General features: G+C 47.4%; 1 protein-coding gene across 1 annotated transcript in view; it reads right to left on the bottom strand.

Moving 5' to 3' along the window:
- The window catches only part of CUNH1orf232 (chromosome unknown C1orf232 homolog), a 76,094-nt gene extending 60,996 nt beyond the window's left edge, over window positions 1-15,098 (bottom strand). The window contains exon 1 of the mRNA XM_089663082.1: window positions 15,021-15,098. Coding sequence (XP_089519208.1) covers window positions 15,021-15,024 — 4 coding nt within the window. The 5' untranslated portion in view covers window positions 15,025-15,098. The remainder of the gene's footprint in view (window positions 1-15,020) is intronic.
- Window positions 15,099-15,124: the final 26 nt, after the last annotated feature.

The raw sequence follows: 15,124 nt of genomic DNA on the forward strand, positions 1-15,124 counted from the left end.
CTGCCCCTCCAGCGCTCACTGGAGCGCTGGGCTGTGGAGGGGCGGGAGTGGCTGGCTCAGGCTGACAGTGAACTTTAGCCCGCATTCAGCTGAATACAGGTCCCAGGAGTGCAGAATGAACTGCACTTCTGTTATACATAGGATAAGTAGGGCCAAAAAGCTTTTGGCTTTATTTCTCCGATAATTACCAATACAGGGGTGGTCCCTTCCAAGCCAAAGGGGTGCAGTGTTAATGATGTTTATGGATTAACTTTTACATTATTTTAAGATTATGTATCATTAAAATTTGTTATATATTTACAAATTTGTGATTATGATCTCCATGCCTGTGTTGTATAGGACAAAATGGGGCACACACATGCTGAGAAAGGGCAAGGGTATGAAGATGGTGCTTGCAAATGTGCCTTGGGTCATTTGGGGGTAGCAGGATGGTTGCCGCACTTACGCCTGCGCCTCTATAATGGTGCTCATTTGACGTGACCACAACATGAGGGCGTTTGGCCTGCCAAAACAGGCTGATTCACCCCTGGAGCAAAGCACAGCTTTTGTAAATGGCCTGCTGCCCCAAACCTGCTCCAATACCCAGGCACACGGTCAGCCTAGAAAACATTTACCCCAGCTGTACTGGCCTTTTTAACAGGCTGTAACCTATGCTGTACCCATTAGTGCTTCACAAAAGCATGGCTTGAGGACCATACTATAGCCTTAGATTTCTTCCCACAAGGCACCTGCTCTCTTTGGACTTGATGTGGCCATTGACCTTGAGGAGTGAGCTCTATTTCTAGTTGGTGGTAACTGATCAGAATTGGTGAATGTTCAAAAAAATAGTGTCTCTAATACATCAGGCCATGGTATTCTAGGAAGCACTGAGCTCTAGATGGAACTGCTATATAAGACTAGAGGTTGGGTAAATCTCTTGCCTATCTAATTCAAAGAAAACCTGAAATGTCTGCCACCTGCACCTTAAGGGTACTGGGCAAAAAAAAAAAACATTTTAACTCTTTCCTGGAGTAAATCTTGAACTGTAGAAATTGAATATAAATGTATTCCAATTCTTTATTGCCAGGGATAAAAACAGAATCCAGGGAGAACTGATTGCCAGAGACTTTGGATTTGAGACCCAGCTCCTTTTCAGACCCATGGAGCTATCAAAATGACTTCTGCTTGGTACTGGATGATCTTTCTGACCATTAGGGGTAGGAAGGATATTGGAGGAAAACATACCTGCCTTTCAAGTGTCTAACATGTACAATGACCATGTAGATTGATGATGTCAATTGTTGGTCTGTATGGACAGTTTATAGTAAAATAAATCTTCACATTCCAGTGTCAGAGGTTTTTGTTTGTTTGAAACATAAGGCATGCCATAGGGCACTGCACAGACAAATGCATGACCTCTGTAGGCTAAAGACTGACACCTCCTTTGAAGAAACTGCATATCCCCCTAGAAGGACCAATGACAACTAAAGCCATTACCACATCAGAAGGAACAGGCTAAAAAAGCAACTGGCTGCCAAAGTTTCCTGTATCAGTCAAGCAGCGATATCCAGTACATGTATTAAAAAAAAAACGCTCAAGTAAGCAGCTTAACTAGGAACGCAGTCGTACCAGGACCTAGTCGTCTGAGGGGCATCTGACAAGCACAATAATTAAAGCCAGGGGAAACAAAATATGCCGAAGTGTGCTTTTGGATGGGTCAAAACAAAAAACTTAGGATGAAAGGGAGGGAGGGGCTTTTAATCTCTTTCTGAATTGTGTTCCCTGTTGAAGGCAGAGCCAATTAACTCTCAAACAGCTGTCCTGGAAGATGAGTTGGGAAAGCCACATTCACTGTTTTAAATGTGTTTGTCTAAGGACGATTTCAAACCTGCTCTCATCACTGTAGGTCAATGTGACCACACTAATGATTTAAAAAGATTGGACAACCATTCTAACACAAAAACATTTGAATTAAATTCTACTAGTGTATAGCCAGCTTTGATCAGTACTGTGTTCCTACTTCAAAAGACCTGTGAACAAAATGCAAACATTAGTATTCAATCAGTTTGACTTTCTATAGCCTTCTTCACTGGCCCCTGAAAAAGAAACACAAAGAAAATGATTACACACAAACACCACAAATATTAACTTTCCTATTCCCTATGCCTTTTCTATCACTTTTAGGGGAATGAATGCCATACTTTTGGAAGAAAAATTCCATATGAGGAACGATTATTCAATTTTCGTATATTGTGTACACAACTTTCGACATCTGATTCAGACTTTCAAAAAAATGAAAATTTCCAAAGGACAAACTCCAAAATTTTTCTCATACAGTCAGGTCCATAAATATTGGGACATCGACACAATTCTAACATTTTTGGCTCTATACACCACCACAATGGATTTGAAATGAAACGAACAAGATGTGCTTTAACTGCAGACTGTCAGCTTTAATTTGAGGGTATTTACCTCTAAATCAGGTGAACGGTGTAGGAATTACAACAGTTTGCATATGTGCTTCCCACTTGTTAAGGAACCAAAAGTAATGGGACAGAATAATAATCATAAATCAAACTTTCACTTTTTAATACTTGGTGTCAAATCCTTTGCAGTCAATTACAGCCTGAAGTCTGGAACGCATAGACATCACCAGACGCTGGGTTTCATCCCTGGTGATGCTCTGCCAGGCCTCTACTGCAACTGTCTTCAGTTCCTGCTTGTTCTTGGGGCATTTTCCCTTCAGTTTTGTCTTTAGCAAGTGAAATGCATGCTCAATCGGATTCAGGTCAGGTGATTGACTTGGCCATTGCATAACATTCCACTTCTTTCCCTTAAAAAACTCTTTGGTTGCTTTTGCAGTATGCTTTGGGTCATGTCCATCTGCACTGTGAAGCGGCGTCCAATGAGTTGTGAAGCATTTGGCTGAATATGAGCAGATAATATTCCCGAAACACTTCAGAATTCATCCTGCTGCTTTTGTCAGCAGTCACATCATCAATAAATACAAGAGAACCAGTTCCATTGGCAGCCATACATACCCACGCCATGACATTACCACCACCATGCTTCACTGATGAGGTGGTATGCTTAGGATCATGAGCAGTTCCTTTCCTTCTCCATACTCTTCTCTTCCCATCACTCTGGTACAAGTTGATCTTGGTCTCATCTGTCCATAGGATGTTGTTCCAGAACTGTGAAGGCTTTTTTAGATGTCATTTGGCAAACTCTAATCTGGCCTTCCTGTTTTTGAGGCTCACCAATGGTTTATATCTTGTGGTGAACCCTCTGTATTCACTCTGGTTAAGTCTTCTCTTGATTGTTGACTTTAACACCTATACACCTACCTCCTGGAGAGTGTTCTTGATCTGACCAACTGTTGTGAAGGGTGTTTTCTTCACCAGGGAAAGAATTCTTCAGTCATCCACCACAGTTGTTTTCCGTGGTCTTCCGATTCTTTTGGTGTTTCTGAGCTCACCGGTGCGTTCCTTCTTTTTAAGAATGTTCCAAACAGTTGTTTTGGCCACGACTAATGTTTTTGCTATCTCTCTGATGGGTTTGTTTTGTTTTTTCAGCCTAGTGATGGCTTGCTTCACTGATAGTGACAGCTCTTTGGATCTCATCTTGAGAGTTGACAGCAACAGATTCCAAATGCAAATAGCACACTTGAAATGAACTCTGGACCTTTTATCTGCTCATTGTAATTGGGATAATGAGGGAATAACACACACCTGGCCATGGAACAGCTGAGAAGCCAATTGCCCCATTACTTTTGGTCCCCTAACAAGTGGGAGGCACATATGCAAACTGTTGTAATTCCTACACCGTTCACCTAATTTGGATGTAAATACCCTCAAATTAAAGCTGACAGTCTGCAGTTAAAGCACATCTTGTTCGTTTCATTTCAAATCCATTGTGGTGGTGTATAGAGCCAAAAATGTTAGAATTGTGTCGATGTCCCAATATTTATGGACCTGACTGTATGTGAACATAACTAACGATTTTCTGTCAAGTATGTGAACGCTCCTGTTCTTTGACAGCTGCTGGTCACATCCTGGTTTGTCTGTCTACCTGCAAGGTGATTGATGTGGCCTGTCCCTGGATAGAGGCCAAACCTGATTTAAGCCAGCAATGCCTGCAGTCTCTTGCTTGTGATATTGCCTTTGTAAAATATGCTGCAAACTTCCTGTCTGTCTGTTCTGCTTTGCTGTTTGGATTCCCTTGTTTATGACCTCGGATCAGATATCGGGCTACTCTGAACTTTGCCTGTCTTTTGACTACCGAACTGACTCTGACTATCCTGGACCTTACCTGCCTTGTACCTGGACTGTCATTGAGCCACTCTACCTGTCTGCCAACTGCAAGTACTTGTTTTCTGTGCTCAGTTCGAGCCTGCCCCAGCATGGTAGCCAGGCACTATAGCATTGTGTTTAAGTCCTGGGGCAACAGAGTACCGGTAGGTCTGTTTGCCTTATGGGAAATGGGGCTGCTATAGGTGAAGAACACAGAAGCTAGCTGTTTTCGTACGAGGAAAATCAGACATGAAAGACTGTTATTTCTCTGTCATATGTTTCTATGTCATACAAAAAAAAGCTTTTGTCTGAGAATTTTCGGACAATTAGTGCCATCCTCGGGTTTGACTTTCTTATAGTGTGTAGAAAGCTTAAGCAAGCAGAATTCATAAACTTTTCCATATTATGAAAAATGGCAATGCAATTTGTGATCAATAGGGTAGCTTAGCCCAGGGAGTAAATATCGGGAACTGGCGGCAGGAGCAGGTAAATGTTACATATTGCACTCTAAATATGGATGGAACATGTAACATGTTCCAAAAGGTGAAATTAGCCTTTATTGAAGGACTACTGGTTCTTAAAATAATGGCCTCTGGCCCTCCTGTGATTGTGTGCCAAACCAGGTCTGCAGCCCCTTTTGTAATTTCTGATTCAGAAACCCAGCAGTTTGAAAAGGCTGGTTTTGGGTCATTGCAGTCCCCGGGAGTTGTCTTGAGTATACTAGGGGGGATTTTTCAAGCCTTACTGATGCAGTGTGTATCACCCTTCTTTTGGAGAATCGACCTGCTGTTATCGGCCTTGGGTCTTTTAGACTTCTCTGACCCACACAAACACAAGTACAAGTACAGCATTCTGAAAGATATATGAAATGTTTAGTAAAATATAAACAACTTTGGTGGTCAAATAAAACATTAAATTAAAGCCTAATTTTAGACAAAACATAAAAAAAGCACAAGGGACACAACTTATTATCAACGTGAAGTGCTCCTTGTGCTACTGGCTGTGGTCTTAGGTAAAATCTTTTGTCCTCTGATTTCCCTCCCCCCCTCCACAGCTGTAATCTTCTAGTGCAGCGTGGGTTATAAAAGGGAGGGACCTTGTCAAGAGTGCTGTCTATGCCCATGCTTTCTGCTCACCTCCTCCATTCATAGAAGCTGTACTACAGCTTCAATGAATGAAGAGTGATCTATGATTTGAGGATGACTGGATGAATGAAAGGTCCACCTTCTTCATGCATAGAGTGCTTTTAATTCATGTAACCCATAGCACAGCTTCTGTGAATGAAGGAAGTGATTGGACAGGGTGGGCATACACAGCTCTCTTGACAAGTTTTTATGACAGGTCCTTCAGCTCTTATTAACCCTTGCAGTACTGAAACAATACCACTGTGGGAATGTATGGGAGAAGGGGGGAGGGTATCACAGGACAAAGGATTTGAAATCATAATTTCAATTGATTGCATTGATTTTTTTTTTCTTTTAATTGTTTTGACTACACTCAGGGTTCAGACACTGCCCACATCTAGTGTAGCAGGAAAAGCGTGTATTTTTTTTAGCACGACTCACAGGCATTTCCGCGTGTCATGGCAAAAAAAAGCTCAAGAACCCAAGTTTGACCCTGAGCCAGGTGTGTTTTTTCGCTTGTGTTTTTCTACGCTACAATCGCTACAAAAATCACACTGTGTTTGGGGTGCCATTAAAAATGAATGACATCAACTCTAGATCCTTGGCACCAATTACAATTGTCACACTTCTTGCATTCTCTCCCGGCCCCCAGACATTTTGCTCAGGAACTTACTTTGTACAAAAAGGCACATCTTTCAGAGAGGCCGTCATGCCACATGTTGTCTCTCTTGTACCGAATATTACTCTCAACTGAATCCAGATTACCTTTTCAAATGGGAAAAGGACCTGGGCATGACTTTTTCAGATGGAAAAAAGAACTAAAATTCTCACTTGTGCACACAAGGCCTCAATCAGTTGCAAGTATCAAAAAATATTTTACAAGTCACTCAATGGTACAGGATGCCCTCAGTGCTGACTAGACTATTCCCACAAATGATTTCTGTTGCAGGTGTGGCACCCACAGAGGAACTCTGCTACATGTATTCTGGAAGTATCCAGCTCTTCAATCGTACCCAGTTATGGACTTCATTTGTCGTGCCCAGTTCTGGACTTCATCTATCACATTACAGGATATCCCTTAGATCAGTGGTTCTCAACCTTTCTAACGCCGCGACCCCTTAATACAGTTCCTCATGTTGTGGTGACCCCCAACCATAAAATTATTTTCGTTGCTACTTCAGAACTGTAATTTTGCAGTGGGAGGACTAGCGCCCCATCACTGATGTCAGTGGGAGGAATAGTGTCCCATCGTTGGTATCAGTGGGATGAATAGTGCCCCATCGTTGGTATCAGTGGGAGGAATAGTGCCCCATCGTTGGTGTCAGTGGGAGGAATAGTGCCCCATCGTTGGTGTCAGTGGGAGGAATAGTGCCCCATCGTTGGTGTCAGTGGGAGGAATAGTGCCCCATCGTTGGTGTCAGTGGGAGGAATAGGAGGAATAGTGCCCCATCATTGGTATCAGTGGGAGGAATAGTGCCCCATCGTTGGTGTCAGTGGGAGGAATAGTGTCCCATCGTTGGTGTCAGTGGGAGGAATAGTGTCCCATCGTTGGTATCAGTGGCAGGAATAGTGCCCCATCGTTGGTATCAGTGGGAGGAATAGTGCCCCATCGTTGGTGTCAGTGGCAGGAATAGTGCCCCATCGTTGGTGTCAGTGGGAGGAATAGTGCCCCATCGTTGGTGTCAGTGGGAGGAATAGTGCCCCATCGTTGGTGTCAGTGGGAGGAATAGTGCCCCATCGTTGGTGTCAGTGGGAGGAATAGTGCCACATCGTTGGTGTCAGTGGGAGGAATAGTGCCACATCGTTGGTGTCAGTGGGATGAATAGTGCCCCATCGTTGGTGTCAGTGGGAGGAATAGTGCCCCATCGTTGGTGTCAGTGGGAGGAATAGTGCCCCATCGTTGGTGTCAGTGGGAGGAATAGTGCCCCATCGTTGGTGTCAGTGGGAGGAATAGTGCCCCATCGTTGGTGTCAGTGGGAGGAATAGTGCCCCATCGTTGGTATCAGTGGCAGGAATAGTGCCCCATCGTTGGTATCAGTGGCAGGAATAGTGCCCCATCGTTGGTGTCAGTGGGAGGAATAGTGCCCCATCGTTGGTGTCAGTGGGAGGAATAGTGCCCCATCGTTGGTGTCAGTGGGAGGAATAGTGCCCCATCGTTGGTGTCAGTGGGAGGAATAGTGCCCCATCGTTGGTGTCAGTGGGAGGAATAGTGCCCCATCGTTGGTGTCAGTGGGAGGAATAGTGCCCCATCGTTGGTGTCAGTGGGGGGAGGAATAGTGCCTATCGTTGGTGTCAGTGGGGGGAGGAATAGTGCCTATCATTGGTGTCAGTGGGGGGAGGAATAGTGCCTATCATTGGTGTCAGTGGGGGGAGGAATAGTGCCTATCATTGGTGTCAGTGGGGGGAGGAATAGTGCCTATCATTGGTGTCAGTGGGGGGAGGAATAGTGCCCCATCGTTGGTGTCAGTGGGGGGAGGAATAGTGCCCCATCGTTGGTGTCAGTGGGGGGAGGAATAGTGCCCCATCGTTGGTGTCAGTGGGGGGAGGAATAGTGCCCCATCGTTGGTGTCAGTGGGGGGAGGAATAGTGCCCCATCGTTGGTGTCAGTGGGGGGAGGAATAGTGCCCCATCGTTGGTGTCAGTGGGGGGAGGAATAGTGCCCCATCGTTGGTGTCAGTGGGGGGAGGAATAGTGCCCCATCGTTGGTGTCAGTGGGGGGAGGAATAGTGCCCCATCGTTGGTGTCAGTGGGAGGAATAGTGTCCCATCGTTGGTGTCAGTGGGAGGAATAGTGTCCCATCGTTGGTATCAGTGGCAGGAATAGTGCCCCATCGTTGGTATCAGTGGGAGGAATAGTGCCCCATCGTTGGTGTCAGTGGCAGGAATAGTGCCCCATCGTTGGTGTCAGTGGGAGGAATAGTGCCCCATCGTTGGTGTCAGTGGGAGGAATAGTGCCACATCGTTGGTGTCAGTGGGATGAATAGTGCCCCATCGTTGGTGTCAGTGGGAGGAATAGTGCCCCATCGTTGGTGTCAGTGGGAGGAATAGTGCCCCATCGTTGGTGTCAGTGGGAGGAATAGTGCCCCATCGTTGGTGTCAGTGGGAGGAATAGTGCCCCATCGTTGGTATCAGTGGCAGGAATAGTGTCCCATCGTTGGTATCAGTGGCAGGAATAGTGCCCCATCGTTGGTGTCAGTGGGAGGAATAGTGCCCCATCGTTGGTGTCAGTGGGAGGAATAGTGCCCCATCGTTGGTGTCAGTGGGAGGAATAGTGCCCCATCGTTGGTGTCAGTGGGAGGAATAGTGCCCCATCGTTGGTGTCAGTGGGAGGAATAGTGCCCCATCGTTGGTGTCAGTGGGAGGAATAGTGCCTATCGTTGGTGTCAGTGGGGGGAGGAATAGTGCCTATCATTGGTGTCAGTGGGGGGAGGAATAGTGCCTATCATTGGTGTCAGTGGGGGGAGGAATAGTGCCTATCATTGGTGTCAGTGGGGGGAGGAATAGTGCCCCATCGTTGGTGTCAGTGGGGGGAGGAATAGTGCCCCATCGTTGGTGTCAGTGGGGGGAGGAATAGTGCCCCATCGTTGGTGTCAGTGGGGGGAGGAATAGTGCCCCATCGTTGGTGTCAGTGGGGGGAGGAATAGTGCCCCATCGTTGGTGTCAGTGGGGGGAGGAATAGTGCCCCATCGTTGGTGTCAGTGGGGGGAGGAATAGTGCCCCATCGTTGGTGTCAGTGGGGGGAGGAATAGTGCCCCATCGTTGGTGTCAGTGGGGGGAGGAATAGTGCCCCATCGTTGGTGTCAGTGGGGGGAGGAATAGTGCCCCATCGTTGGTGTCAGTGGGGGGAGGAATAGTGCCCCATCGTTGGTGTCAGTGGGGGGAGGAATAGTGCCCCATCGTTGGTGTCAGTGGGGGGAGGAATAGTGCCCCATCGTTGGTGTCAGTGGGGGGAGGAATAGTGCCCCATCGTTGGTGTCAGTGGGGGGAGGAATAGTGCCCCATCGTTGGTGTCAGTGGGGGGAGGAATAGTGCCCCATCGTTGGTGTCAGTGGGGGGAGGAATAGTGCCCCATCGTTGGTGTCAGTGGGGGGAGGAATAGTGCCCCATCGTTGGTGTCAGTGGGGGGAGGAATAGTGCCCCATCGTTGGTGTCAGTGGGGGGAGGAATAGTGCCCCATCGTTGGTGTCAGTGGGGGGAGGAATAGTGCCCCATCGTTGGTGTCAGTGGGGGGAGGAATAGTGCCCCATCGTTGGTGTCAGTGGGGGGAGGAATAGTGCCCCATCGTTGGTGTCAGTGGGGGGAGGAATAGTGCCCCATCGTTGGTGTCAGTGGGGGGAGGAATAGTGCCCCATCGTTGGTGTCAGTGGGGGGAGGAATAGTGCCCCATCGTTGGTGTCAGTGGGGGGAGGAATAGTGCCCCATCGTTGGTGTCAGTGGGGGGAGGAATAGTGCCCCATCGTTGGTGTCAGTGGGGGGAGGAATAGTGCCCCATCGTTGGTGTCAGTGGGGGGAGGAATAGTGCCCCATCGTTGGTGTCAGTGGGGGGAGGAATAGTGCCCCATCGTTGGTGTCAGTGGGGGGAGGAATAGTGCCCCATCGTTGGTGTCAGTGGGGGGAGGAATAGTGCCCCATCGTTGGTGTCAGTGGGGGGAGGAATAGTGCCCCATCGTTGGTGTCAGTGGGGGGAGGAATAGTGCCCCATCGTTGGTGTCAGTGGGGGGAGGAATAGTGCCCCATCGTTGGTGTCAGTGGGGGGAGGAATAGTGCCCCATCGTTGGTGTCAGTGGGGGGAGGAATAGTGCCCCATCGTTGGTGTCAGTGGGGGGAGGAATAGTGCCCCATCGTTGGTGTCAGTGGGGGGAGGAATAGTGCCCCATCGTTGGTGTCAGTGGGGGGAGGAATAGTGCCCCATCGTTGGTGTCAGTGGGGGGAGGAATAGTGCCCCATCGTTGGTGTCAGTGGGGGGAGGAATAGTGCCCCATCGTTGGTGTCAGTGGGGGGAGGAATAGTGCCCCATCGTTGGTGTCAGTGGGGGGAGGAATAGTGCCCCATCGTTGGTGTCAGTGGGGGGAGGAATAGTGCCCCATCGTTGGTGTCAGTGGGGGGAGGAATAGTGCCCCATCGTTGGTGTCAGTGGGGGGAGGAATAGTGCCCCATCGTTGGCGTCAGTGGGGGGAGGAATAGTGCCCCATCGTTGGCGTCAGTGGGGGGAGGAATAGTGCCCCATCGTTGGCGTCAGTGGGGGGAGGAATAGTGCCCCATCGTTGGCGTCAGTGGGGGGAGGAATAGTGCCCCATCGTTGGCGTCAGTGGGGGGAGGAATAGTGCCCCATCGTTGGCGTCAGTGGGGGGAGGAATAGTGCCCCATCGTTGGCGTCAGTGGGGGGAGGAATAGTGCCCCATCGTTGGTGTCAGTGGGGGGAGGAATAGTGCCCCATCGTTGGTGTCAGTGGGGGGAGGAATAGTGCCCCATCGTTGGTGTCAGTGGGGGGAGGAATAGTGCCCCATCGTTGGTATTAGTGACACAAATGATGGGGCACTATCCCTTCCACTGACACCAATGATACTTACCTTGCTGACCCCTGCTCCAGCCTGGGCTCGCTCTCTCCCTCTCCCATCTACAGCCTGCAGAAGCAAAATTTGCACTTACCTGTCAGCTGTCTTCCTTCTCTGGCCTCTCTCTTCACTCGCTCCTGCAGCTCCCTCGATCTTCTTCGATCTGCGCGCTCTGCCGCTCGGCTCCTCCTCTCCAAGCTCCACCTCCTCGCCGGTGATTGGCCGCCTGTGTGCCTCTCCTGAGCTACAGTTCCGGTGGCCAATCAGCGGCGAGGAGGCGGTGACAGGGGCAGCATATCCCGCCCACACATCGCCGGAGACAGGAGCGGTGTCTCGGTTCCTAAGACCATCGGAAATATGTGTTTTCCGATGGTCTTAGGCGACCCCTGGGAAATGGTCATTCGACCCCCAAAGGGGTCGCGACCCCCAGGTTGAGAACCGCTGCCTTAGATGGTAACACAATATTGCAATACTTCTCCATCTAACCCACATGCCCTGTAAGAGTTACAAGGAGTACATGCTGCTCCAGCTGCTAAGTGCAAAAAAAAAAAGAATGTATTCCCTAAAATGAATGGCACCAAAATGCGCATTGTGTGTTTTGGCACAATTTCAGTGTGATTTGGATTTTTAAATTGCTTGAACTGGGCCGAATGGGCTGCTCTATGCACATTTGTTGAGGAAAAAGAAGCTCACAATTCTAACTCACTAAAGTTTGAACAAAGCTTTAACCACTTGCCAGCTGCCCTATAGTAGAAGTACTGCTATAGGGTGGCAGGGCTCCGCACAATCACGTATATAACTACACGATTTGCATTTCCAGGTAGGGGGCACACACACTGCCCTTACCTGAACTGCCACGGGTGGCTAGAGATGTCAATCACCAGGTCCCAGTCAGAGATTCCCCACCGGTGATTGTTAGGGAAAGCTGATGAGAGAGACCTGTGTGTAAACAACACAGATCTCTCTCCTGCCAGCAAGGACATGCTGCTTTGTATTTCTCTGCACAGCAGAGAAATACAAAGCAGCATGACTCCCAAGTGAAACAGCACACAGTACATTATGTAAAATAGTACACAGTTAACCATTTGATCACCCCAGATGTTAACCCTTTCCTGCCAAGTGTCATTAGTACAATGCCAGTGCTTTTTATTAGCACTGATCACTGTATTAGTATCACTGGGGATGTCAGTGACAGTTAGTCAGTTCCCACTCAGTGTCCGAATGCCTGCCGTAGTCCCGCAGTCCCGCTATAAGTCGCTGATCATCGCCATTACTAGTATAAAAAAAACCCCAAAACATTCCAGTATATATACCGCTATTTGTAGATGCTATAACTTTCACGTAAACCAATTAATTTACACGTAAAGGTGTACCTCAGTTTACAAACGCCTCAGTTAACATAATTTTCAGTTTACGAATGAAAATCCATTGAAAAAAATGCCTCGGTTTACAATTTTTTTTCGCAATATGAAGTGTATGTCGGTGCTGATTTTTAAATGCAATTGCCGGCTTTTTTTTCTCTTCACTATAGCTCACAGAATTAACTGTCACTTTCCCTGGAGTTAAAGGAAGCTTTGTTTCTTTTAAGAAACTAAAAGAAAACATTGTTTTTTTTAACTTGGGTACATAAACTAAAAGGAAACTTTTCTTTTAGCTGGGGGGAAAGTGACAGCTGAATCTCTCAGCTATAGTGAAGAAAAAAAAAAGCGGTAATTACATTTAAAAACAGGCACCATAATAAATAAAAAAAATGGCGTGGGGTCCCCCCTCCCATCCATACCAAGCCCTTCGGGTTTGGTATGAATTTTGAGAACTCCCATGCCAAAATTTTTTTTTAAAAAATGGCGTGGGGGGCCCCACCCCTTACCTATTTAAAAACTGTCAAACCACCGGAGCAAGCAGATGGCGGGAGCCATCGTTGGAAGCGGAGCCTTTTTTTAATTTATTTTTTCAGGTCGGCGGCAGACATCGTGATTGACGTTGGATCTACTTCGGGGGACATTCTTTTAGTTTTTTCTTTTAATAAATGACTTGTCAAAGACTGTGCCCTGTCTTTTTTCACACTACGCTTTTTGTTTTTTGTGAATGAGTAGCGGTACCATGTACCTCATACTCATTCACATGGGGGGGCGGGATCTGAGGGCCCCCTTCCAGATTCTTATAAGCCCCCTGCCCGCAGACCCCCACAACCATCGGCCAGGGTTGTGGCGAACAGGCCCTTGTCCCCATCAACATGGGGACAAGGTGCTTTGGGAGGGGGAGCCCCCCTGAGGGAGGGGGAGCCCCCTTGCCCCAAAGCACCCCCCCATGTTGAGGGGATGTGGCCTAGTATGGTTCTGGAAGGGGGATGGGCGCTCGCTCGCCTCGCCTGCCCCCTGAGGTATGCCTGTATTGGGATTTTTTAAAATTATTATTATTATAATACAGGATTTATATAGCGCCAACAGTTTGCTCAGCACTTTACAATATAACGGGAGACAATACAGCAACAATACAGTTCAATACAAGAGGGTTAGGAGGTCCCTGCTCCTTGGAGCTTACAATCTAAGAGGGAGGGGCTAGTGGTACAAAAGGTAGTAACTGTGGGGGATGGACTGATCGGAAGAGTAGAAGATTCCAGTTTTAGCTGAGGGCAGGATAGGCTTCCCTGAAGAGATAGGTTTTCAGAGATCGCCTAAAAGTGAGCAGAGTAGGCTATAGTCTGATAAATTGGGGTAGAGAGTTCCAGAGGATGGGGGAAGCTCTGGAGAAGTCCTGGAGACGAGCATGGGAGGAGGAGACAAGGGAGCTAGAGATTAGGAGGTCTTGCAAGGAGCGGAGAGTACGGTTTGGGTGATATTTGGAGACAAGATTGGTGATGTAATTTGGGACAGAGTTATAAATGGTTTTATATGTTATTGTTAATGTTTTGAATTCTATCCGTTGGGCAATGGGAAGCCAGTGGAGGGATTGGCAGAGGGGGGGTGGCAGATACAGAACGGTTAGTAAGGTGGATGAGTCTGGCAGCAGCATTCATGATAGACTGAAGAGGGGATAGCCTGCGATAAGGTAGGCCAATGAGGAGGGAGTTACAATAGTCAAGGTGAGAGCTAACCAGGGAGTGAATAAGTAGCTTAGTAGTTTCTGAGGTTAGGAACGGCCGAATACCAAGAGGTCAGTTTTGGAAATACTGAGTTTGAGGAAGTGGAGTGACATCCATGCCGATATGTCACTTAGTAGGTTAGCGATGCGAGAGGAGACTGAAGGAGTGAGGGGTAGAAAGATAGATTTGTGTGTCATCAGCATAGAGATGGTACTTAAAGCCATGGGAAGTGACCAAGGGAAGAGGTGTAGATGGGGAAGAACAGGGGTCCAAGGACAGAACCTTGAGGGACCCCTACGGAAAGAGGGAGTGGGGAGGAGGAGCCAGAGTTATAGGTAACGCTGAAGGAGCACTGTGATAGGTAGGAGGAGAACCAGGAGAGAGCAGAGTCTCAGAGGCCAAGGGAGTGGAGTTTTTTTGAGGAGGAGGGGCTGGTCAACCGTATCAAAAGCCGCAGAGAGGTCAAGTAGTAAGAGTATGGAGTAGTGGCCATTGGTTTTAGCTTTTTTTTTTAGCAAAGAAATGTAGCAGAATACATTTTGACCTACATTTATGAAGAAATTTTATTTTTTTTTAAATTTTTTAATGGATATGTTTTATAGCAAAATTGTCTTTTTTTGTTTATAGCACAAAAAATAAAAAACGCACAGGTGATCACATACCACTGAAAGAAAGCTCTGTTTGTGGGAAAAAAAAGGATGTAAATTTCATTTATCTACAGCGTGAATGACCGCGCAATTGTCAGTTGACAAAAATGGCCAGGTCAGGAAGGGGGGGAAATCCTCTGGAGGGCAAGTTGTTAATAAAGATCCCCACACAAGAGTTAAAAGTAGGCCATCAGAGGAGGGATGAGGGACAGGCAAGAGCTATGAGGGGATTAAAGGACACACTACACCTACTACATTCCTTCTATTGGTTTAGAAGACGTGTATTTATAACAATACTACATTATAAATCTATGTTATAATCGCCAATATAATTCTACTCACACATATCTTCGTCACTGTCATGTCAGTTGCCTCACAGCTGTTCAAACACACTCGAGCATATCACGCGTTCCATTGTATTAGCATAGAGCGTCCAATAGGAGTCG

Source organism: Staurois parvus, unplaced genomic scaffold (genome assembly GCF_062004578.1).
Source record: "Staurois parvus isolate SC_StPar_1 unplaced genomic scaffold, SC_StPar_1.0 ptg001622l, whole genome shotgun sequence".
Classification (NCBI taxonomy): domain Eukaryota; kingdom Metazoa; phylum Chordata; class Amphibia; order Anura; family Ranidae; genus Staurois; species Staurois parvus.